Genomic DNA, 24,141 nt, shown 5'->3' on the forward strand with positions numbered 1-24,141 from the left:
TCAAAGCCAGGCTGCTTCCTCGGCTTGAAACGTTTGGGGGTCCCTTTTCTAGTCTGTTTGCTAAATCTACAGGTAAGTACCAATAAGTCTCGCAATAGCCACTTCTCCCCACCCAATTGGAACATAAGCCACTCCAATCCTGTTTGCGTATCTGGAGTCACCCAGCGAGGCAGGCCATTCTTTCCCTGAAATAAAATTGTCTTAGAGATTTATAGCACACCGGGTTGTGTCAACAGTTCTCAAGGAAGCCACATAATGACACTAAGTCACCACTGCCAGGAATGTCTCAGGGCGGCATGCTAACAAAGCCTCAAAATGCGAGGCTAATTTGGCTCCGATCGACTCTCCCTCCATCCGGGGTACGAGCTAAAATTAAACCCCAGCTTTGCCAACAGAAAGGCGGCCATGTTTATGTTTACGTTTGTCTTCTAAGACCCAGGTGGAGGTGAAGACCCAACACATCAGAATCACCTTTGAACATGACTTATTAGACTGGTTCTTATTCTTTCAAACACTTGTAAATCGGAATACGATGATCTCTCAAGCCTCTACATTTTTTGTAATGCACTTCTTGGATGCACAATCTATATATATAAAAGAGTAATGAAATTTTGGCCTAGGACAAAACAACAAAAATACACATCCCAGAAACACTAAACTTGGCAGCACAACCCCTCATCCATGCCTCTACGTTCATACAACAAGCAGCTCCAGCTACTCCAGAAAACGGACAGGCTTTGAGACTGTAAGGCTATTCACTGCTATTCCACCTGGCCAAGAAAGGATTCCCATAAGCCACAGCAACACGTGGCCGGGCAAAGCTAGTTATATATATATATATAGGAATGCTAAGGGGTACCAAAATATGTGTATTAAGGAGTACTGCGTGCAGAAAGCTTACAAAACTGCATATGATTTTCGTGGACACATAAATGTGCCCTAGAATGATGTAGATCCTGCATAAAATCCCATGGAAGCTCTTGCAGAAATGATCAACTCTCTCGTTTTCATTGGTTAGCATATAAATGGCCACCCGTCCTGGAAATGTATTAATGCGAGAGGCACAGATTTATTTATGTATTGTGCAAACCCTTCCACTTCTCCAGTGTGTATGCTGAACATTGGCAAAGATTGCCAGAGTGTTTACACAACGTTGAGAGCACATTGATATGCAAATGCTAACATTCAATCTTTAAGCATCGCAAGAAAGAATGGAAAGGTAAGTAATGTTATGTAAAGATTAACCAAACTGCTCTCCTTCCCAGCAACCACCTTGACCCGTATCAAAGTCATCCCTGATTTGAAAGCGTTCAAATTTTTACCTTACTTTTAAAGTTTGTTTTTGTTGGAATTCAACCCCACACTGCTTAAGTGGTTGGGGGGAGGAGGAAATGGCCTGAGGCTAGGAATAGAGGGAGTTGAAGTCCAAAACATCTGGAAGAAGGGCCCAATTCTCTGCTATGAGTATGTCATCCATGTTTGGAAGGAATTGTGGGAGTTGAAGTCCGAAATACCTGTAAGGCCCAAGTTGTCCCATGCCTGTGCTATGAGTATGTCATCCATGTATTGAAGGATGTGGTCCATGTCCTGAAGGAATTGTAGGAGTTGAAGTTCAAAACACCTGGAGGGAGGGCCCATGTTGGCCCGTGCTTCTGTTATGAATATGTCATCCATGTACTGAAGGATGTTGTCCATGTATTGAAGGAATTGTTGGAGTTGAAGTCCAAAACACTTGGAGAGCCCAAGTTGGCCCATGCTTCTGCTATGAGTATGTCATCCACATACTGAAGGATGTTGTCCACGTATGGGAGAAATTGTTGGAGTTGAAGTCCAAAACACTTGGAGAGCTCAAGTGGACCCATGCTTCTGCTATGAGTATGTCGTCCACATACTGAAGGATGTTGTCCATGTATGGGAGAAATTGTTGGAGTTGAAGTCCAAAACACTTGGAGAGCCCAAGTTGGCCCATGCTTCTGCTATGAGTATGTCATCCACATACTGAAGGATGTTGTCCACGTATGGGAGAAATTGTTGGAGTTGAAGTCCAAAACACTTGGAGAGCTCAAGCTGGCCATGCCTGTGCTATGAGTATGTCATCCATGTACTGAAGGATGTGGTCCATGTCCTGAAGGAATTGTGGGAGTTGAAGTCCAAAACACTTGGAGAGCCCAAGTTGGCCCATGTTTGGTGCAGACCTATCTAATGCAGTTTGGACTGAACAGAACTACATTGTATGGGTCTCCCATATAATTGAGTTCCAAACTGGATTGACTCATGGATAAGTCAACCCAAGTTCTGGAGGTCTGCATTATATGTCCATAGAGATCCAGCCTTTTTTGCTTAAAGGAAAGTAGTGGAGGGGAGGAATGGCAGGAAAGTAAAGGGAAGGCCAACGTTTCCCAACTTGCGCTCTAGGCTGAGTCCTGAACCCATTTTCTTCAGCTTTCCCCAATTTAATCATTGTCCAAATCTGAGAATTGCATCGGCTGCTAATTACGTCCACACCGCCATGTGCCGCCTCTTTAATTACGGCGCTTGCCCAAGCAAAACGCATTGCGGGTCTGAGAGATGAAACGACTCGGGTGAAGCACGCAAGGAGATAAAAGATCCCCGGAGGTGTGATCTCTTCCCTTGGAAACCGAGGGCCGTCGTCTTGTTCATTCGAGTCCAAGAAGAAAGATGCCCGGTGCTATTAAGGAGCCGCATCGAACTGCTATACACCACGCCGTGTTTCTAATTAAACAGCTCTCTCGCTCACACAGGTGGCATTATTATCGATGTAAATTCTAAATTGCACAAAGAAATTGCTAATTATGGCCATTTTTGGTGTCTTAATTTGGGTAATTATATTTCCACAATGCACCGTTGCCTGTGCGCTCGGTAGGCTCACCTCTCCCCGGATCTAGGAAAAATAAAATAACTGCCAACGCTCAATGTTAAAATAATGTTTAAGGATATAATTATCCCTTAAGAGGCTGGAACAGAATGAAAAAAGGAACAGAAGATGGAATCTGTTGGCCTGACAGAAGAATACAGGAACATGGTGCTTTCCGTGTCCTTAAACACGCTTCTGGGATGAGCTTTGTGTATTCCAAGTAGACTGGAACGTACTTACCGTAGTCCTAATCTTTCTTTATACTGGTTTTAAACCACTTCCTTGGATGTGTTGCAACAGCAGATTCCCAGATTAGTTTAGTGTTTACACTTTATTTTATTTTGGTTATGTAACATTTATTTTACTTAAGTGATATTTGTCTTTACTGTTCTAATGTAGCACAAATCCTGTGTAAAACCATACTACGTGTTTTTGACATCAGTATTGAAATCTGAAATATATACAGAAAGTCATGCATAATATGGCTGAACTGGGAACCTCTGGGAAGTCAAAATCAGATGGAGAACCAAGAGGAGAAACACAACTCTGACCGATACAAAATCCAGTTTACTACAGACTTTTGCGTACAATAGGTTGGCATGAGACGTTCTGTAACCTTATCAGTCTCCAGTCCATCTATAAGGCCCTTCTACACTGCCATATAATCCACATTATCAAAGCAATTATCCACATTATCTGCTTTGAACTGGATTATATGAGTCTACACTGCCATACAATCCAGTTCCAAGCAGATAAGATTTCACATGACAGTGGAGATCCAGCATTAGATTGGGGTGCAATAGTAGTATATGATTTGAAGAACGGAGACTATAAACAGTAAGCACTTCCTAGACACCTTCTACACTGCCATATAATCCTGATTATCAAAACAGATGATCCCCATTACCTGCTTTGAACTGGATTATCTACACTGCCATATAAAATCCAGATTACCTGCTTTGCACTGGATTATATGGCAGTGTAGACTCATATAAACCAGCTCAAAGCAGATAGATAATGTTGATCATCTGCTTTGATAATCTGGATTATGTGTCAGTATATAAGAGGCCTCAGTCTACACTGCTGTATAATCCAGTTCAAGTTGGATGTTATACAGCTGTGTGGAAGGGGCCGGAGAAACATAAACTACCAATAACATTTAACTGGTATATTGGAAACCATGTCAAATACATGCCTTTGTCTATACCATAGAATTACATAGCTCATTGTTCTGGAATCCTGGGAGTTGTAGTTTGGGGAGGCACCAGCCCTCTTTGCAAGGGAATTCTAAGGACCTTGTCAAACTACAACTCCCAGGATCCCATTGCATTCAAGCGGTGCCAAACCGCATTCAATCTACAGCAGTGGTTCCCAACATGTGGTCCATGGACCATAGTCTGCAAAAACTAAGATATGGTCCATGGACTCACCGTTACTACTACGGATCACACAACCCATAGATGTGCCTTATGGAGACAAAAGTCAAAATCCGCCGTAGCACAACAATGCCTTCTGTCCGATGTCTGAAGGTCACTCTCTTCATTTCAAAGCACCTCACCCTCAACCACCAACCAGTCCTGACTTGTCTTCTCCAGAAATATCTCATCTTCGTTGGCGTCTCTCCCCTTTGATGCCTCTGGCGCTCCTTAATTGCTTGAAAATTACAATGCAACACAAGTTGCCGTGTTCAACACAAATATTATGTTTAGTAAATGCTACTTTGCACTTCTGTAGCAACTTTCTTTCAAGAAAATAAACCTCTTCTCTCCCAGCTTTGGAGGCCTTGCAACTGGGTTGTGACAGGGCTGCAAAGGCCTGGGCAGATCCACAGTAGAGTCTCACTTATCCAACATAAACGGGCAGAACGTTGGATAAGTGAATATGTTGGATAATAAGGAGGGATTAAGGAAAAGTCTATTAAACATCAAATTAGGTTATGATTTTACAAATTAAGCACCAAAACATCATGTTATACAACAAATTTGACAGAAAAAGTAGTTCAATACGCAGTAATGCTATATAGTAATTATTTATGAATTTAGCACCCAAATATCACGATGTTTTAAAAACATTGACTACAAAAATGCAGTGGATAATCCAGAACATTGGATAAGTGAGACTCTACTGTACATGTTTCTAAAAGTCATCAATTCCAACAATTCACTAAAGTTCATTTGGCTTCCTCCCAAGGAAGATGTAAATGCTTGCAGCCTAGTTATGATAATTTCCCCTTACAAATGTATCTACGCTGTAGAATGAATGCAGTTTGACACCACTTTAACTCCATGGCTTGATATTATGGAACCACAGGATTGCAGTTCAGTGAGGCATCCACTTGTGACAGCGAGTCCTTGATGGAGTACTTCCTCATTCTTTCGCACACTGCTGGACATTTTTATGGTGTCGAAATTAGTTAAATTAGCCTCCCCACATAAAGCGGTACCAAAATCTCCTACTAGACAGATGCAACTGTCTTTTGGGTTGCTTAGGTCAACAACGAGCTAGGCTATTTAATGGTCGGGTGCTCAATCCGACCTGGGCTGGCTTCGAACTCATGACTTCTCAGTCAGTAGCGATTTATTGCAACTGCGCCACAGCCTGGCCTAGGTCATCTGATTTGAACTGGATTACATGAGTCTATACTGTCTTCTAATATCTAAATGAAGATAATCTGGATGTGATATGGCAGTGTAGAAGGGAAAGGATTGAGGCTTCCTCAGACAGAGCGTGCAAGGCCAGTGTTTACGAGCACAGCTCATGCTCTCAATGTGGGATGATGGGCCACGGATCCCCTCTTGCTGCTGCCGCCCTGGTACAGACGGAGAAGTACATTAGCAAGGCAATGTTTGTTTAGCTATTAAGCGCTCTCTGTTCTTCTGCAAATAATTGCACAGGAAAAGTATTATGCTTGTCATATCCTTCAAATAAAGTTGTGAGACATCACGTAGTGCATCAATCCTTTGTTTGGTTTGGGGCTTAACAACGAGGCAAGGGAGCCAACTTGTCCTGGCCTGCTTGGCGTTCCTGGCTCGGCTGCCGGAAGATCCGTCCGTTCCACGTTGGCAAAACATCTGTGACTGGGAAAGAAAGACCTCCTCCGACCCCTGTGCACCACCCGCATGGAACTACCATTGGAAACGGTTGGATTTCCTTCGGTTAAACTGAACCAGACCAGGCAGTGAGAAATTTCGTTGCCGAGAACACGGAATACACTCCGGTGTTTAGTCTGTGCATTAAAGGTGGAGTTTTTCATGAGCCCGTGATAGCTCTGGGATGTTCTGGAGAGGTCATTCTCAGGCTTTTAAATAATGTTTGTGAAAATATCACCGTTCAGTACTATCTTTGGATTCAGGTGTTTTGGTAGCTATCCCCTACGGATATGGGGGTCTTACTGTAATTTGATTGAGATTTGTCTATAGTGTTACAAAAAATATCTGTATTATTTTTATATACTGTATAGTAAAGGTAAAGGTTTTCCCCTGACGTTAAGTCCAGTCGTGACAGACTCTGGGGGTTAGTGCTCATCTCCATTTCTAAGCTGAAGAGCTGGCATTGTCTGCAGACACCTCCAAGGTCATGTGGCCACTGGCATGAAAGCATGGAGCGCCGTTACCTTCCCGCCAGAGCAGTACCTATTGATCTACTCACATTTGCATATTTTCGAACTGCTAGGTTGGCTGGAGCTGGGGCTAACAGCGGGCGCTCATTCCTCTCCCAGGATTTGAACCTAGGACCTTTCGGTCCGCAAGTTCAGCAGCTCAGTGCTTTAACACACTTCGCCACCAGGCCTAGTTTTTCAGCCCTTTTTTAGGGCTGAAAAAGCTCCCCTCGGGTGAGGGTCCTGGCTGGCTTCTATTCATGTCGGCTTATACTTGAGTATGTAGGTATTCAGAGTTGGACAGTCTTATCTTATTAAAGTCTTATTATTATTATCTTAAATTACAGTTTTATATAAATATTCAAAAACATTTAACCTACTGATGCCTCAAATAATGCAATTTTATTAATATCTATTTTATTTTTGAAATTGACCCGTAGCTGCTGCATTTCCCACCCTCATCTTATACTCGAGTCAATAAGTTTTCCCAGTTTTTGTAGTAAAATTAGGTGCCTCAGCTTATATTCGGCTCGGCTTATACTCGAGTATATACGGTATGTTGTGAGTTGACTTGAGTCTGTTATTGTGGAAAAGATAGGACATAAACCCATTGTTATTGCCATGGTCTACTACTCTAAGGTGATGAATATCCCCCCTAAGACAGCCTCAGAAAACTGGGATAGCACTTTTAAAGTTCAGATTAAAATCCAGGGTCCATCTGTACAGGCCCAAAATGCAGGGAGGTATGCGGGAGTAGCCTAAGGCATCCAGACAATGAGCCAAGTTAATCCGGTTTAACTTGGGTTTAAAAAAAAAAAACACCTTCCTAGAATGTCCGCATCTTCTCTGGTATGGGATTTCCCTCAATCCCAAGGGTCAGTCCTCAAAGCCTTCCAGGTTCAATTTAAAATGCTGGTTTCTACCAGGTTATGGGCCCGTGAGGAAGGGCCCTGCAGAGGCGATTCACTGTCCTATTGAAATGGGAACCATCTGCAATCATTGGCATCACGCAAGACGACATAAGTAGATCAGGAAGCTTTTAAGGACCGTAGTAGCAGCAGAAGTCATAGCAGTAGTAATAATAATCGTGATTCAGAAGCTCTGAGAAAAGGCTCCCAAATGAACTCATCAAAACGAACGACTGTAGAATATTTTTTCCACCGACTCTATCTGCCAATCTCTTGTTTGCAAATGCGTAATTGGTATTCTGTGTTAAGTACATTCTGTGAACTATACATTGTGCTACCGCTCAGAGCGACGCCAATGACACCTTGTGTAGGTCATCCCGGCTGCAAAGTAAACAGACGATGACCAGCGAGAAGGAGGAGGGCACAGGGATGTCTTTCCACTGAACGATGATACAGAAGACCAAAGGGTTCGCAAAGAATGGATCTCATGGCCCAAACTGGCTCTGAGGCAGGGCAGGCTCTGCTCTTAGGCTGCTTCCAGACAGCCTCATAATCTAGGACAAATAAGTGAAGTGAAAAAATCACAGGACTTGACAACAAGTCCGGGTAAATGCTCCCCCGCGGTTCTGACACCTTCGTATGTAGTAGATTTTAGAAATTTGTAAAACTGACGCTACGGGAAGTGCTGGACTCATATGTGCTGATACGAATATCTGAATGTGCGCACAAGCAGATTTCTGATTATCTCTTCTCACCCATAAATTCAAGCTCTGTTTAAATTTGTGAACATCAAACAAGGAATGGTTGCAGAGAGTTCTGATGAGAATTGCTTTCCATTTGTGCTTCCATTTAGCCACCTGTGTGTCTGTAGCTCCATTTGTTTACAACCCCAACCAGGATTTTACAATGTGAACATGTGCTGAAGCAGACCACACCATAGCAATAAAGTCAGGTGTTTGCCTTGACTGCAGAGATATACAGTCATGAGAGTGTGTGCATTTTCTGACAAAATCGGGATTTAAGCACACTTTTTGAACACGTGTTTTTTAACTGTTAATTTCCATCACCATTGCCTATGAAGGCTAGGACTCCTTGAAATTACATTCCATCATTCCATCATCATCATCATCATCATCATCATCAAAATCCAGAACAGCAGGGAAGCTTAGAAGCCAGAAGATTAAAGCCAAAGTAGGAGTGTACACTCTAGCACACATTCCCCTGAGTTCCCACTCTAGAAGGGTCTCCCCTTTCAACAGAGCTGCCATTGGTGGCGTCCATCATCATGACTACACACAACCACATGCCAGGACCCCCTTCCTTTCCCTGATAAAGCCCTTCTCTCTGTTTGTAAGGTTTGGTAAAACCACTGCTGCCATGTTCCAGTATTCTGGCCTAAACCAATGGACGAGCACATGCCTAACTTATGAGAATGCCTACCTCTGCTCCTAAATGGCCAAGAAAAGCTCCAGGGAAGCAAGAAGTAGGACAACAACACCGTGTTTCTCAATAATCAATAATGAAATGCATTGTATCTCTGATGCTAGAGGCAAGATATGGGCATCATGACTAGTAGCCATTGATAGACTCATCCTCCATTAATCTTCTAATCCCCCTTTCAAGAAATCCAATTTAGCAACCATCGCTAAAGGTTATGCTGGGGAATTCTATAGTCTAGCCATGTGCTATGAGAACCGTAAATCCCCACCATTCACATTCAGTAGATGCCACTGGCTTCTAATATTGAGTGAGGAAATGGGTCCCTGTGGTTGGTCTAGATGGTCCATGTGGTCCCTTCTAGACGAGGTCCTAGTTGCCATTTGTCCCAGAAGACATCACCCTCTGAGATCTCTAGATTCAATGAAGGCTCCCAAAGTCAATGCTTCCAAAGGAGGAGGCCAAGTTGAGGACATCCTTGTTCACTGAATGTTATGGTGCCCTGATGTCCCTCCGACTTTCTCCCTTTTCCAGCTCTCACCACGTCTCCATGGCAACATTCCGATAATGGTGGGCAGGCTCCCTTTCTGGTTCCGTCCTTCCTTCCCCCCTTCTCCTCATACACGTCAACTTTTCCCATTGACATCACAAAGGGCCACTCCACCCAGCAACAGCTAATCCCGTGACATTAAGGAGAGCCATGTCTCTCTCTTTGTGGTATAAGATGGATAGATTTTCCCGATTAGCTTCTCCAAGGCGTCTCCCGGAAGTGGCTTCTAAAGCCAATACAGAGGACACAGCAGGCTGCATCCAAAGCCAGAGCTTTTCTCGGGAGCACGTAATGTAAACGATGCAAAATATCCCTGAATCTGCAAGGACAACAAAATGCGGCTTGTTTGCACAACCCCCGCTCCCCGGAGAAATGCACGCTGGCCAACTTACCGACACTTGTGATTTTCTGGGAGGCCAGGTCGTGAAGCAAGGCCGTGACGGCCGGGTTGTGCCGGGAATACAGTTCGTATCGGTTAATGCCAATGTGGAACTTGAGCCAGTTTGGATAGGAATCAATCGAAGTCTCTCCGGTGGGGAGGAATTCTTCGTCTTCGTTGCCTTCGTTTTGCCTACCGAAAGAAAACAAACCAGAAGATTAGGTTGCTTGGAAATGCCAGCCGTGCACTTGGAGACGTGGAAGGGGAGCGAGGGAAGAAGGGGAGCCCGGCCAAGGCCTCCCGCGGTGCCAAGAAAAGCACTTGACACGACACGTTGGCCACACTTTGGCTTTGCAGAACTGTGGGCCAGTGTTCTGAATTTTGGACACTGTGAGAGGAGACATACACTGAAGGAAGAGCTGAGTCTCGCCTTGGATAGAGAGGAAAACGCAGTCGATGGGATATACACAACTTAAGTGTGGCCCCACTCCAGCACCCCAAACGCCCCTCAATGGTAAATCACACACCCCAAAGGCTTTGAGAGAGACTATAGCAGGCATGGGCAAACTTCGGCTCTCCCTCCAGGTGTTCTGGTTGTAGGTGAACTATAAATCCCAGCAACCACAACCCCCAAATGCCAAGGGCTATTTCCCCCAAACTCCACCAGTGTTCACATTTGGGCATATTGAGTTTTTGTGCCAAGTTTGGTCCAGATCCATCATTGTTTGAGTTCACAGTGCTCTCTCGATGTAGGTGAACTACAACTCCCAAACTCAAGATCAGTGCTCACCAAACCCTTCCAGTATTTTCTGTTGAGTTCTGTGATTCAATTCCATCACTGCTGGAGTTCAGAATTCTCTTTAATTGTAGGTAAACTATAAATCCCAGCAACCACAACCCCCAAATGCCAAGGGCTATTTTCCTCAAACTCCACCAGTGTTCACATTTGGGCATATTGAGTATTTGTGTCAAGTTTGGTCTGGATCCATCATTGTTTGAGTCCACAGTACTCTCTGGATGTAAGTGAACTACAACTCCCAAACTCAAGATCAGTGTTCACCAAACCCTTCCAGTATTTTCTGTTGAGTTCTGTGTGCCAAGATTCAATTCCATCGCTGGTGGAGTTCAGAATGATCTTTGATTGTGGGTGAACTATAAATCCCAACAACTACAACTCCCAAATGACAAAATCAATCCACCCCCTCCCCCAGAACTTTACCAGTATCCAAATTTGGGTGTATCAGGTATTGGTACCAAATTTGGTTCAGTGAATGAAAATCCATCCCTCATATCGGATATTTACAATTTGCGATTCGGATATTTATCGAATATTTACGATTTGCGATTCGGATATTTATCAGATATTTGCAATTTGCAATTTGGATATTTATTGGATATTTATGATTTGCGATTCGGATATTTATCGGATATTTATGATTTGTGATTCAGATATTTATTGGATATTTACGATTTGCGATTCGGATATTTATCGGATGTTTATGATTTGCGATTCGGATATTTATCGGATATTTACGATTTGTGATTCAGATATTTATCGAATATTTACGATTTGCGATTCGGATATTTATCGGATATTTACGATTTGCGATTCATAACGTTAGCAAAATGACAGTTATGAAGTCGCAACGAAAATAATGTTACGGTTGGAGGTCCCCACAAGATGAGGAACTGTATTAAGGGGCTCTGGCATTAGGACGGTTGAGAACCACTGCTGCAGAATACCAAACTATAATCTAATGATCCAGGATAACATGAAATCTCAGGGATGTTGGCCTCGTTCCCATGTTAGCAATGCTTCCTTCCTTCCTTCTTTCCTCTTTCTCTCTTTGCCAGACCTTTGATGCCAGTTCTCCTGTTTGCCGGAGAAGTTAATCTTTGACTGCTCTGTCTTCTGTCCAACCCGGCCTTTCTTCCTCCCTCTCTTTCTTTCCGTCCTTCTCTCCCACTCTGTATTTTTTAAAACCTTATTCGCTTTCGGGAAGGCGAGAGCATACCAGGCATAGCGGCAACATATGATGGTATTCCTTTGAAAAGCCTTGACCTCGCTTTGGAATCCAAAAGCTCTGGAGAGGGTTCCGAACGAAAGGAAACACACCACTGGCAACACAAGCCACCCAAATATGAACGAAACCACTAGAACAACATGAAAAGAACAAAACCACGGCATCTGGGCAGCAGAACACCACAAAAAAAACTGAAATAGACACAAAGTTGCGCTCTGTTTGCTCTTAACTTCCAGAGCGAAGTACGGGTTGTGGAGGCAACATTCATCCCAAAGAACGGCTGTTGTGCTCCTTTCTCCCACCCTGGACTTTCCACAGATATACAAACCCCACTTGCCTACTTTCCAACAAACCTCACAACCTCTGTGGATGCCTGCCATAGATGTGGGCGAAACGTCAGGAGAGAATGCTTCTGGAACATGAAAACTCACACCAACCCAAAAGAGATACTGGTGCTGGAAAATATCCTCCAGTGTTATTTAGGAGGCTCAAAGGCTTTTGTTTACTCCTGCAACACTTAGTTGATATACTAAGTGTATACACACACACACACACACACACACACACACACACACATATATATATATATATATATATATATCAGGACTAAAAAAAAACCTGCTCGGCTTATACTCGGGTGAGGGTCCTGGTGGGCTTATATTCAGGTCGGCTTGTACTCAAGTATATATGGTATATTTATTATTTTTCTCTATTATTATTGGTATTGTTACATTTATTATTTTACTCTTTTAATTATTATTATTACATTTATTATTTTACTCAATTATTGTTGTTACTTTTACATTTATTTTACTCTATTTTTATTATTAAAACATTTATTATTATTTTTATTTATTTATTAGACTTGTATACCGCTACTCCCAGTTTGGCTCGAAGCGGTTTACAGAAATAGATTAAAACAATACAATTAGCTTTAAAATAACAATAAGAACATTTAATAATAATAATAATAATAATAATAATAATAATAATAATAATAATAATAATAATAATAATATTTTCTATTATTACATTGTATGACACAGCAAACAAGATAGATATGCTGGATTTCGTATTACGAAATCACAAGTCGAACACTTCCCAAGTGTCTAGGACACTTCTTCTTCTTCTTCTTCTTCTTATTATTATTATTACATTTATTATTTTACTCTATTATTATTAAAAGGATACCTAAGCACATTTACATTGAAGAAGATGTAGATAATGATTTAATCAGAGTTGAAAAGTCATATCTTAAATTACAGTTTGATATAAAGATTCAAAAACATTTAACCTACGGATGCCTCAGTTTAATGTAAATTTATTGGTATCTCGGCTTATACTGGAGTCAATGTTTTCCTAGTTTTTTTGTGGTAAAATTAGGTGCCTCGGATTATATTCGGGTTGAGTATATACGGAAGTTGTTTGATTTGAGATTGGATTGAAAACGTTGCTGAAACAGGTTGAGTTCCTCTCCCTTTCTTTCCATAGACACCAAATGTTCCTGTTAAAGACATAATACCAGGAGACACATCTACGCTGTTCACGGATGCATACCCAGAGACTGTTCTCTCTTTTTTCTCAAAGGATGCAAACAGACTGGAACAAAGGCAGCGTGGTCAGGAGGCAGCAGCTGCTCGTTGTCACTTCCTATTTTGCATTCGGGGGCGAGATCCGTGATTTATGGGGTTGTGTTAAGGGACGGCAATGCTGACACTCTTGTCTAGACAAGCGTTCTCCAACCTGGGGACCATCCACCATGGGGACCAGGGAGAAAGCTCTACAGCAGGCCTGGACCAACTTGGGCTCTCCATCCAGGTGTTTTGGACTCCAACTCCCACCATTCCTTCCTTTCCCCCCTCAGCCACTTATATAAGAAGGATGAAAGAATCCATCTTCCTCTCTCCTCTGTGACTCAGTAAGAGTATCTGCCTGCCTTGTATGTGATTATCTGATCACTTAAGCAGCTGAGGGGGAAAAGGAAGGAGCCTGAGGCCAGGAATGGTGGGAGCTGAAGTCCAAAACACCTGGAAGGAGGGCCAAAGTTTGCCCATGCCTGCGCTAGACCCTTTCCACCCTCTTCTCTCAAGGTTCTCACTCTGAAAGATCGATGTATAAACACAAGGTGGGAAACCTACGACTCTCGTGATGTTATTCAGTTGCAAGTTCCATCTCTGCTGTTCTGGGTAAGGTTGTGGGATTGGTGGGCCCATAACAACCCCAGGGCTCGATGATCCCCACCAGCTCAAACCGATCAATTGACCTATGGACCGGGAAAGCAAACATGCCCAAAGCCCTCTGCTTCGAACAAGAAGTGACTTGTTTGTGTTGACAGCACTGCGCTCGTGATCCCAGGAGAGAAAATGTCTAGCTTGACCAATGTCCTCAACAGTTTGTATCCAACCATGAATATAGTCAGCCTTCCACATTTGCTGACTTTGCTTTGGCATATTTGATTATTTGTGGATCTCTAAGTTCTCCAGCACAACCCTATGGTCAACTTCTGGAGGAGCTGAATACAGAGTCATATTATAGCAAAGGTACTACATTAAGTCTAGTGGTGTCCAACTCTGGGGGTTGGTGCTCATCTCCATTTCTAAGCTGAAGAGCCGGCATTGTCCATAGACACCTCCAAGGTCATGTGGCCATAAGCATGACTGCATGGAGTACTGTTAACTTCCCTCCGGAGTGGTACCTATTGATCTACTCACATTTGCATGTTTTTGAATTGTTAGGTTGGCAGAAGCTGGGGCTAACAGCAGAAGCTCACCCTACTCCCTGGATTTGAACCACCAACGTTTTGGCCAGCAAGTTCAGCAGCTCAACAGTTAGTAGCCAGCTGCAATAAATCACTACTGACCGAGAGGTCATGAGGTTGAAGCCCTGGTCAGATTGAGCTCCTGTCCATTAATAGCCTAGCTCGCTGCCTACCTAGCTCAGAAGACAATTGCATCTATCGAGCAGAAAAATTAGGTACTGCTTTATGCAGGGAGGCTAATTTAATTTATTTATTATTTATTTATTTACAGTATTTATATTCTGCCCTTCTTTCTCACCCCGAAGGGGACTAAGGGCAGATCACATTACACATATAAGGCAAACATTCAATGCCTTAACATAGAACAAAGACAGAGACAAACGCAGGCTCCGAGCTGGCCTCGAACTCATGACCTCTTGGTCAGAGTGATTTGTTGCAGCTGGCTGCTCACCAGCCTGCACCACAGCCCGGGCCTAATTTAACGAATCTATCACACCATAAAAACTTCCAGCATCGTGCAGAAAGGAATGAGGAAGTACTATCATCAAGGACTCGGCGTCACAAGTGGACGAAGAAGCAACAGCTCCCCCTGTGGCCGGAACCGAGCATACCTTCATGAAGCCGGAAGCTGGAAAAATGTTAAATTGCCTCTGTGCCTGTCTATATATGTTGTACGCCTAATAAGGGCACTGAATGTGTTTCCATGTTTATGTGTGCATTGTGATCTGCCCTGAGTCCCCTTCGGGCGGAATATAAATACTGTAAATAAATACATTTTATGGGTCACCTTCCAGAGACTGGCTTACCAGTCCCATCATCCTTAACCATTCGCCTTGCCCATTGAAGGCCGAGGCAAGTGGAGTCCAAAATATTTGGACGTCGCCGTGTTGGGATGGAGGAGAGCAACGTAAGGCCGCCTTATCCCTTCTCTCTTTTGTATCTTCTCCTGCAAGAAGAAATGACAGACTTTCTGCAAGACCATCTGCAGGGCGGGGACGCATAAGGAAAGGCCGCTGAGCCCGGCGGGATTCAGCCCTAAATGAGGGCAGCAGCCTTATTGTGTCCACAACGTGCATACATAGCAACCTCTCCGGTCCTTTGGTAGAGCAGGGACGGTGTCGCGGGCTTGTTTATTCCGGCCTCTCTGCATCCCTGCAATATCTCCCAAAATCTGCACGTTCTCTCCATGCCGTTGAGGAACCCAATGTTCCGACGCTCGCTCAGTCCTTTTGGAAGGAGGGAGGGAGGGGGGGAGGGGGGGGGAGGACACACCTGGATCTCGACAGGCAGCCAGATCCAATCTGACTAAAGAGATTCTGCAAATTGGAGAAGGGGGAGCGGAGGGAGGGAGGGAGGGACGGGGTTATGCAACCGTGATGCTGATGGTGGAGGAACGCTGGAGAAGCAAGCAAGCGCCCCGTGCTATTTCCATCATCAGACCCATCTTATCTGGGACGGATGAAATTTCCAGGCTCTGGGAATGCATCGTAATTGGGAGAGGAGGCCAATGTCGCCTTCTGTTCTGTTGGCAAATCGGAAAAGCGTCTCCGAGACTCCGAGCCATTCTGCTTGCCCTACTTACAGCAGGCCTTGCTTCCTCCCTCCCTCCTTCCTTCCTTCCTTCCTTCCTTCCTTCCTTCCTTCCTTCCTTCCTTCCTTCCTTCCTTCCCTTTGTGTCGGATGCAGGGAACGTCAACGGCACACACACACACACATGCCTATCCTTCCCATCCTTCTCTCTTCCAACCCAATTGCCTTAAAGCAACCCTGGAAGGATCCAATGACCCTCTTAACGGCATCCAGAGAAACGCTGCATCGCTCTCTTCTTAGTGATGAGCGAAATTGGGGTGGGAAACCTTACGAGAAGACCGTGCATCTCCTGTGGATACCTTATACACAATGAGGCTCAAACCACAATGTCGAAAAACATCTGACGTGTTTGGTGTTCTTTTTCTAAAAGCTCCGCTAGATGTGGGCAAAACCTCAGGAGAGAATGCTTCTGGAACATGAAAACACACAACAACCCTCCACTATATAGTTAGTTCTTGGAGACGGAGCTGGGGAGGGAATACGAGGCGGTTCCGTCATAAATCCTTATTTCACGGGGCGGAAAGTGGTGTCAAAACATTGCCTTGAAATATAAATATAATAAATATAATATAAATACTGTAAATAAATAAATAATAAATAACAATAAAATACTGGGTCCCTGGAAGTAGAATCAGAGGAAATGGTTGCATTTGCTCATTCTGAAGACCCCAAAAGACACATTTCATCACAATTCAAGCCCTCCCTATTGGGTTGCTGTGAGATTTCCAGGCCATTTGGCCACGTTCCAGAAGCATTCTCTCCCGACGTTTCGCCCACATCTATGGCAGGCATCTTCACAGGTTGTGAGGTCCCCCCCCCCCAGGCAGGAAGCAGCCAGGCTTTGAAGCTGCAGGGCTATTTAATGCTAATCAAACTGACCAACTGCAACATTCCCACTGGCCTCCAACAGACAAGACCCCAAAAGACACATTTCATCATAATTCAAGCTCTCCCTATTGGGTTGCTGTGAGATTTCCAGGCCGTTTAGCCATGCTCCAGAAGCATTCTCTCCTGACGTTTCACCCACATCTATGGTAGGCATCCTCACAGGTTGTGAGCTCTGCCCCAGGCAGGAAGCAGCCAGGCTTTGAAGCTGCAGGGCTATTCAATGCTAATCAAACTAATTCACACTGGCCTCCAACAGACAAGAGTTCTTTCTTTCCCCCACCTTGGACCTTCCACAGATACACACACCTCTCTTGTCTAGTTCCCAACAGACCTCACAACCTCCGAGGATGCCTGCCATAGATGTGGGCGAAACGTCAGGAGATAATGCTTCTGGAGCATGGCCAGACAGGCCGGAAAACTCACAGCAACCCAGTGATTTTGGCCATGAAAGCCTTTCAATGGAGCCCCATGTCCACCACGAGACCCATTGATGACCTTGAGTGAGGAAGACAATAGCAAACTTCTCCTGCGCAAACCATGCCAAGAAAACCCTACAACAGGACCTTCCGTGAGGCCAAAACAACTTGAAAGCACACAACAACAACAACAAGAGGGATTCCTTCAATGAGGGACCAAGAAACCTATGCCGTGGTTGAACTTGCCTTCTCCAGAGCCCCAAAATACTCCATGATCACCCACACCTCTGGGCTGAGAGAGTGAGACCTTTGTTTCCTCATCGTCACACTTTTGGCCCCAAGAACTTTAGGAAAACTGGACCCATAATTCGTTCTCCCGTCATTCAAAGCGGAATAATTGGATACATGCCTCTTTCTCTCTCTATGTCTCTTTCCAGGAGGACAAAATCATAAACCCAAAGTCTTACCTTCCCAAAGATAGCAGGACCTCCAAAGGTGTCCTCTCAAGTGGTCACTCATGGTCATACTCCCCAAAGTCCTACCTCAAAGGTACATTGTAAAGTGGAACCCTTTAGAACCCTAGTCCCCATACATTTTTAGGTACTTGGGGGTCCATAAAGAGGTAGGCCAGAGTCCTTCTTCCCCCAGCACAGGTAGTCTCAAAAACCCAGCCCCAAAGGAACCTCCTAAAACAGCGCCCAAAGTCCTAGATCTAAAGGTATCTCCTCATGTGGTATTCTCTCTAGGTCCCATCCCCAAATGTTCTCCTAAAGGGCTACCCCATAGGCCTACCTGACAAAGGGACCCCTACAATGGTAGGCCTACAAGTCTAATCTCCCAAAGGTCCTTCAAAGAACAATCACAGAGGAGCTTCAAAAGGGTCATCTGCAAAATCCTACCCCTAAAGGTCCCAACTCCCAAAAGGACACCTAGAAGGATGCTCTCCATGCCCTGGCCCCAAAAGTACCTCCTAAAGTCATACCTCATAATCCTATCCTCTTCAGGGCACCCCTTAACGTGGTAACCTCATTGAGTAGTAGTCTATCCCAAAGATACCCCTATTTGAGGAGTACATTTAGAGGTTGGACAACAAGGGACAAATATTATAGGGCTGTTTAAATATTTGAAAGGATGCCACAAGGAAGAGGGAGCAGGCTTGATTTCTGCTGCTCTGGAGACAAGGACTCAAGGGAATCATGGGTTCGAATGACCGGAAAGGAGATTCCACCTGAACATTAGGTAGAACTTCATAACCATGAAAGCCACTCAACACAGTGGACCTCTCTGCTTCAGAGTCTGGTGGAAACTCCTTATAGAATCATAGAATCATAGACTAGTAGAGTTGGAAGAGACCTCATGGGCCATCCAGTCCAACCCCCTGCCAAGAAGCAGGACTCCTTTGAGTCTTTTAAACAGCGTGGCCACCTGTAAGGGGTGCTTAGATGGTGCTTTTCCTGCCTGGAAGAAGGGGTTGGACTAGATGGCCCCTGGAGTCTCTTCCAACTCTATGATTTTATGATAAGATAAAAGGTAAAGGTTTCCCCTGACGTTAAGTCCAGTCATGTCTGACTCTGGGGGTTGGTTCTCATCTCCATTTCTAAGCCGAAGAGCCGGCGTTGTCCGTAGACACCTCCAAGGTCATGTGGCCATTGGCATGACTGTATGGAACGCCGTTACCTTCCTGCCAGAGTGGTACCTATTGATCTACTCACATTGGCATGTTTTTGAACTGCTAGGTTGGCAAGAGCTGGAGCTAACAGTGGGCACTCATTCCACTCCCGGGATTTGAACCTGGGACCTTTCGGTCTGCAAGTTCAGCAGCTCAGCGCTTTAACACACTTCACCACCGGGGCTCTATGATTCTATGGTAAAGTGGTGCCCCAATGCCCTGCCTCCAAAGGTACAGTCTAAAGCCACCTTTGAAGTGTTTCCCTGCAAACCCAAATGAGAGGATTTGGCTCACCACTCAGGATTCTCGGCGGCCTTGGGGTTGAAGCGGATGTCGCTGTTGACGCTGAACAAGATGTCTCGGTCGCCCAAGGCCGGGACAGGCATCTGGTAGAGGGGGTGCTGGAAGAGGGCGGCCAGCTTGGAAGCCCAAGGAGAGGAGGATGAATGAGGAGGAGGAGGAGCAGAAGGGGTCTCCCCACCGGTCCCATGGGAACCCGGCGGCGGCAGCCTCTTGGGTTCCCCTTCATGAATGAGCGCCTTGTGGTTGGGATCCGGCCCCGGGTTCAAGAGCAAGCGGTTGGGCCTCTGGAAGCCCTCCCCTCGCTCGGGCCCTTTCTTCTCCAGGGAAGGGGCGCTGAGGTTGGAGCTGGGCTCGCTGCTGAAGTCCTGCAGGATCCGCAACGTGTGCTTGCTGGGCCAACCCTCAGGGGCCCCGGGCGGGGGGTCCGGCTCCGGCGGGCGCTGCTGGGGCGGCCCTTGGCCCCACTCCACGGCCCCTTCCACGGCCTTGGAGCCACAGGAGCATCCGGGGTTGGGCCCTCCGCCTTCGGCCCGTTCCCCGGGGCCCACCGCCCTCCGCTCCAGTTTGGGCAGCAGGTCGATCATGATGTGGAGCGTGCAGGCCACCAGGAAGACCAGGAAGATCAGGACGCGGAACCGGCGCAGGAGCAGCATGGCTTTCATGGTCCTGACCCACCCAGGGAATGTATCAATCGATAGCTCAATCTATCTATCTATCTATATATATATATATATATATATATATATATATATATATATATATCGGTGGATGTTGGTAGGAAGAAAAATTGAGACAGGTCCCGATACAGTTGGAGAATATCAACAATGGTGATGGTGGTGGTGATGATAAGGATCAGCCAAGGCCATCCGGAACACTTCAGAGAAGAATATTCACAAGAATAATCTTGGCAGAATATTCACAATAGTAATCTTCAGAATATTCACAAAAATCTCTGAAGAATATTCACAATGTAATCTTTGCAGAATATTCGCAATAACCTTCGAAGAATATTCACAATAATAATTTTGGAAGAATATTCACAATAATAATTTTGGAAGAATATTCACAATGTAATCTTTGCAGAATATTCGCAATAACAACCTTTTGAAGAATATTCACAATAATGATTTTGGAAGAATATTCACAGTACTTTTTGAAGAATATTCACAATAATAATTTTGGAAGAATATTCACAATAATGATTTTGGAAGAATATTCACAATAATCTTTGTAGAATATTCACAATAATAATCTTCGCAGAATATTCACAACAATGATCTTTGAAGAATATTCACGATAACATTCAAGATCAGTCATGGCCATCCGGGCAAATATTTAGAGCCCTGCCATTGCCATTAGGACCACTTTCAGTCTTGACAATACTCTTTGAGATCAGCCAAGGCCATCCGTTTGCCAGTCCTAAATGATACTAATATGAAGAGATCAGCCAGGACCATCCGGAAACAGCTGGGATGAGAACAATACTAGAAATAATATTCGAGATCAGCCGGGGCCAATCGTATCGGTTTCAGACTTGACAATAACATTCGAGCTCAATCAGGGACATCCTGGGCGGTTTTGAATAGCCACAATCCTAAAAATAATCTTCACAATTCTAAAAATAATCTCAGTCACAATCCTAAAAATAATTTTAAGAGCTCGACTGGGGGCCAATCAGATGGATTTCAATACTGACAACAATCTTCGCAATCAGCCGGACCCATCCGGAGTCGTTTCAATGCAAAATAATATCAGAGTGAGTAATAACATGATAATAATAATATTAGCAATCAAAACTGCAGCCAGCCAGGGCCATCATCCGGACACGACGGAGGACGACGGATGCCAATAAAAACGTCAATCGGCAAGGAGAATCCGGACGTGGCTGATAACAACAACAACAATATTAGAGATCAGTAATAGCAATAATATTCGAGATGAGATGGGGTGATTCGGATGTTGTTCAGCAACGAGAAGAGCAATAATATTTGAGATGAGATGGGGTGATTCGAATGTTGTTCAGCAACAAGAATAGCAATAATATTCGAGATGAGATGGAGCGATTTGGATGTTGTTCGGCAGCGAGACGGAGCTGAACGCTCACGATAATCGGAGAGATGAGTCAAGGCAATCTGGGCTATTCATATTAATGTTATCATGATTTTGAGAAAGGTTCCCAAGGTGGCCCAAAAAAGAAAAGAAGACAAAGCCTTGGAGGAGACAAAGCACAATTTGTTTCAGGCTTCCCGGCCGAGGATGCCTTGCGACCTGGTCCAAGCGTCGATTGCGGAAATCGGCAAGGAAACGGTCTCCGGGTGGAGGGAGGGATATGGGAAAAGTCCTCGTCGCATGTCTTCAAAGGAGGGAGGAAGGAAGGAGAGGGAAAGAAGGAAGAATAGACAGCAGAATCATCAAAGCATGTCCAAAAGGGTGGAAAGACCTTGGAGGGATGTCAACAAAAAGACGGGTGCCCATCGGATGCGGACGAGGTTTCCGTCCAAGGAAGATGGAGAAGATCCAAGCTAGGAGCTCTCTCTGTGTGTGTCTCAGGAATGCCTGGCTCTTGGGTGTCTTTCTCCTCTTTTCCTTCTTTCTTTCCTTCCTTCCTTCCTCTGAGAATGTGGAATGGGAGAGCTGGGAGAGGGAAGTCCAAAAGCAAACCAGTGCGCTTCACAAACCAGAAGCCTGGCACATCGGTGGTGCCGCAGGAAGGCAACCAGGTCTGTTCCCAGTCCAGAAAAAGCAGGATTCAGAAAATAGCATCAGATTTCTGTTCAGCAGCAGCACCAGCAGCCTGTCTTCCTGATGACACACAATGGGAAGGCTTTGCAGCAGGAGCAGAAGCAGGAGAAGGAGGGTCTCGGGTGGAGGGAAAGAGGGCAGGTGCAGCCTGGGTGCCCCCTTCCACCCCTCCTTTGGCTCTCTCTCGCTCTCTCTCTCTCCTTTCTCTCTCTTTTTCCCCTCCTGCGGGGGATTGGTTGGCAGAGGCTGGGAGGGTGTGTTAAATAGGGCAGAGAGCCCTCCGCCCCGGCGTCACGGCCCAGGGATTGGCTGCGGCAAGGAAGGGAGGGAGGGAAGAAGGGAAGGGGAGAGGCACGCAGGGAAAGAGGCTGGGGCCTGGACCCCTCCCTCCCTCCCTCCCTCCCTCCCCTCTCTCCCTTGGGCTGCAGTGCCAAGAGGAGCCAAGAGGGGGCGCCCTGCACCTCCAAGGCCAGGAGGAAAGCACAGCCAGCCCTCCAGGAGGAAAGCGGGAGACGCTTATGCGCAGGCGCAGCTTGGAGAGTGCCAGCCTTCCCAAAGGTGTGGGAGGGGGGAGGGAGGGAGGGGGAGGGCCTGAGTCACAGGGAGGAAAGGAGGCTCTCTCCCCTTCCCTCCCTCTCGCAGACACACATATACACACATACTTTCTCATACTCACATATAGATACAGTCTTTCTCTTTCTCATACTCACATATGGATACAGTCTTTCTCATACTCACATATAGATACAGTCTTTCTCATACTCACATATGGATACAGTCTTTCTCATACTCACATATGGATACAGTCTTTCTCATACTCACATATGGATACAGTCTTTCTCATACTCACATATGGATACAGTCTTTCTCATACTCACATATGGATACAGTCTTTCTCATACTCACATATGGATACAGTCTTTCTCTTTCTCATACTCACATATGGATACAGTCTTTCTCATACTCACATATGGATACAGTCTTTCTCTTTCTCATACTCACATATACAGTCTTTCTCATACTCACATATGGATACAGTCTTTCTCATACTCACATATAGATACAGTCTTTCTCATACTCACATATAGATACAGTCTTTCTCATACTCACATATGGTTACAGTATTTCTCCTTCTTTCCTGCCAACCTAGCAGTTCGAAAACATGCCAATGTGAGTAGATCAATAGGTACCGCTCCAGCGGGAAGATAACGGCGCTCCATGCAGTCCTGCCAGTGGCCACATGACCTTGCAGGTGTCTACGGACAACGCCGGCTCTGTGGCTTAGAAATGGAGATGAGCACCAACCCCCAGAGTCAGACATGACTGGACTTAACGTCAGGGCCTAGCGGTTCCTTCGCAGTTTGACTTACATACAAATTCAACTTAGGAACAAACCTACTGAACCCATCTTGTTCATAACTTTGTCTATGACTATTGTCTCTGATTCCTTTTTTGGCAGTAACTAACTACTTAGGGAATTACAATCCCAAGCAATCCCAAGATAAAAAAAAACTTTGGTGTTTTGTTGTGGTTCTTTGATGCGGAATGGGAGCTGCTGTGTCAACAGAGCTCTTCCATAACCTTTGGCCATGTCTTCTTGTTCTTCCCTCAGGCCAGGTGGGTGTTCACTTATTTCAATGCGGGGCTCTGGTGTTGTGTTTTCCTTTCCGCCGCCCCCTCCTCACCAAATAGCTCCTCGGAGGAGCCAGCCGTGATTCACCCGCTGAAACCCAAACCCCCTGAGTCATCGGCGTGAGGCAGGAAGTCTGAACCAGCCTCCCGGAGAGGGTTGGGGTGAGGAAATCCTTGACCGCATGACCTCCCGCTGCTTCCTTGCACAACCCTGGGCTTCTTTGTCCATTGTCTCCACTGGAGTGGGAACCTGTTGCTCGGCGGAGGGGGAGAGAAGGAAATCTCGGTCGCCTCTCCGTTTCAGAAGGCAGAACTGAGCCCTCTCATCTCCAGTGTTTTCATCTTTCCTCTGATCCTTCAGGATTAATCTAT

At 45.2% G+C, this 24,141-nt stretch overlaps 1 protein-coding gene across 1 annotated transcript in view; it reads right to left on the minus strand.

Moving 5' to 3' along the window:
* Nucleotides 1-22,375, minus strand: part of fam20c (FAM20C golgi associated secretory pathway kinase) — a 42,503-nt gene extending 20,128 nt beyond the window's left edge. Inside the window, exons 1-2 of the mRNA XM_003226520.4 lie at nt 19,387-22,375; nt 9,761-9,939 (exon numbers count right to left, since the gene is read on the minus strand). Coding sequence (XP_003226568.2) covers nt 9,761-9,939; nt 19,387-20,057 — 850 coding nt within the window. The 5' untranslated portion in view covers nt 20,058-22,375. The remainder of the gene's footprint in view (nt 1-9,760; nt 9,940-19,386) is intronic.
* Nucleotides 22,376-24,141: the final 1,766 nt, after the last annotated feature.

Source organism: Anolis carolinensis, unplaced genomic scaffold (assembly GCF_035594765.1).
Source record: "Anolis carolinensis isolate JA03-04 unplaced genomic scaffold, rAnoCar3.1.pri scaffold_13, whole genome shotgun sequence".
In the NCBI taxonomy this organism is placed as follows: domain Eukaryota; kingdom Metazoa; phylum Chordata; class Lepidosauria; order Squamata; family Dactyloidae; genus Anolis; species Anolis carolinensis.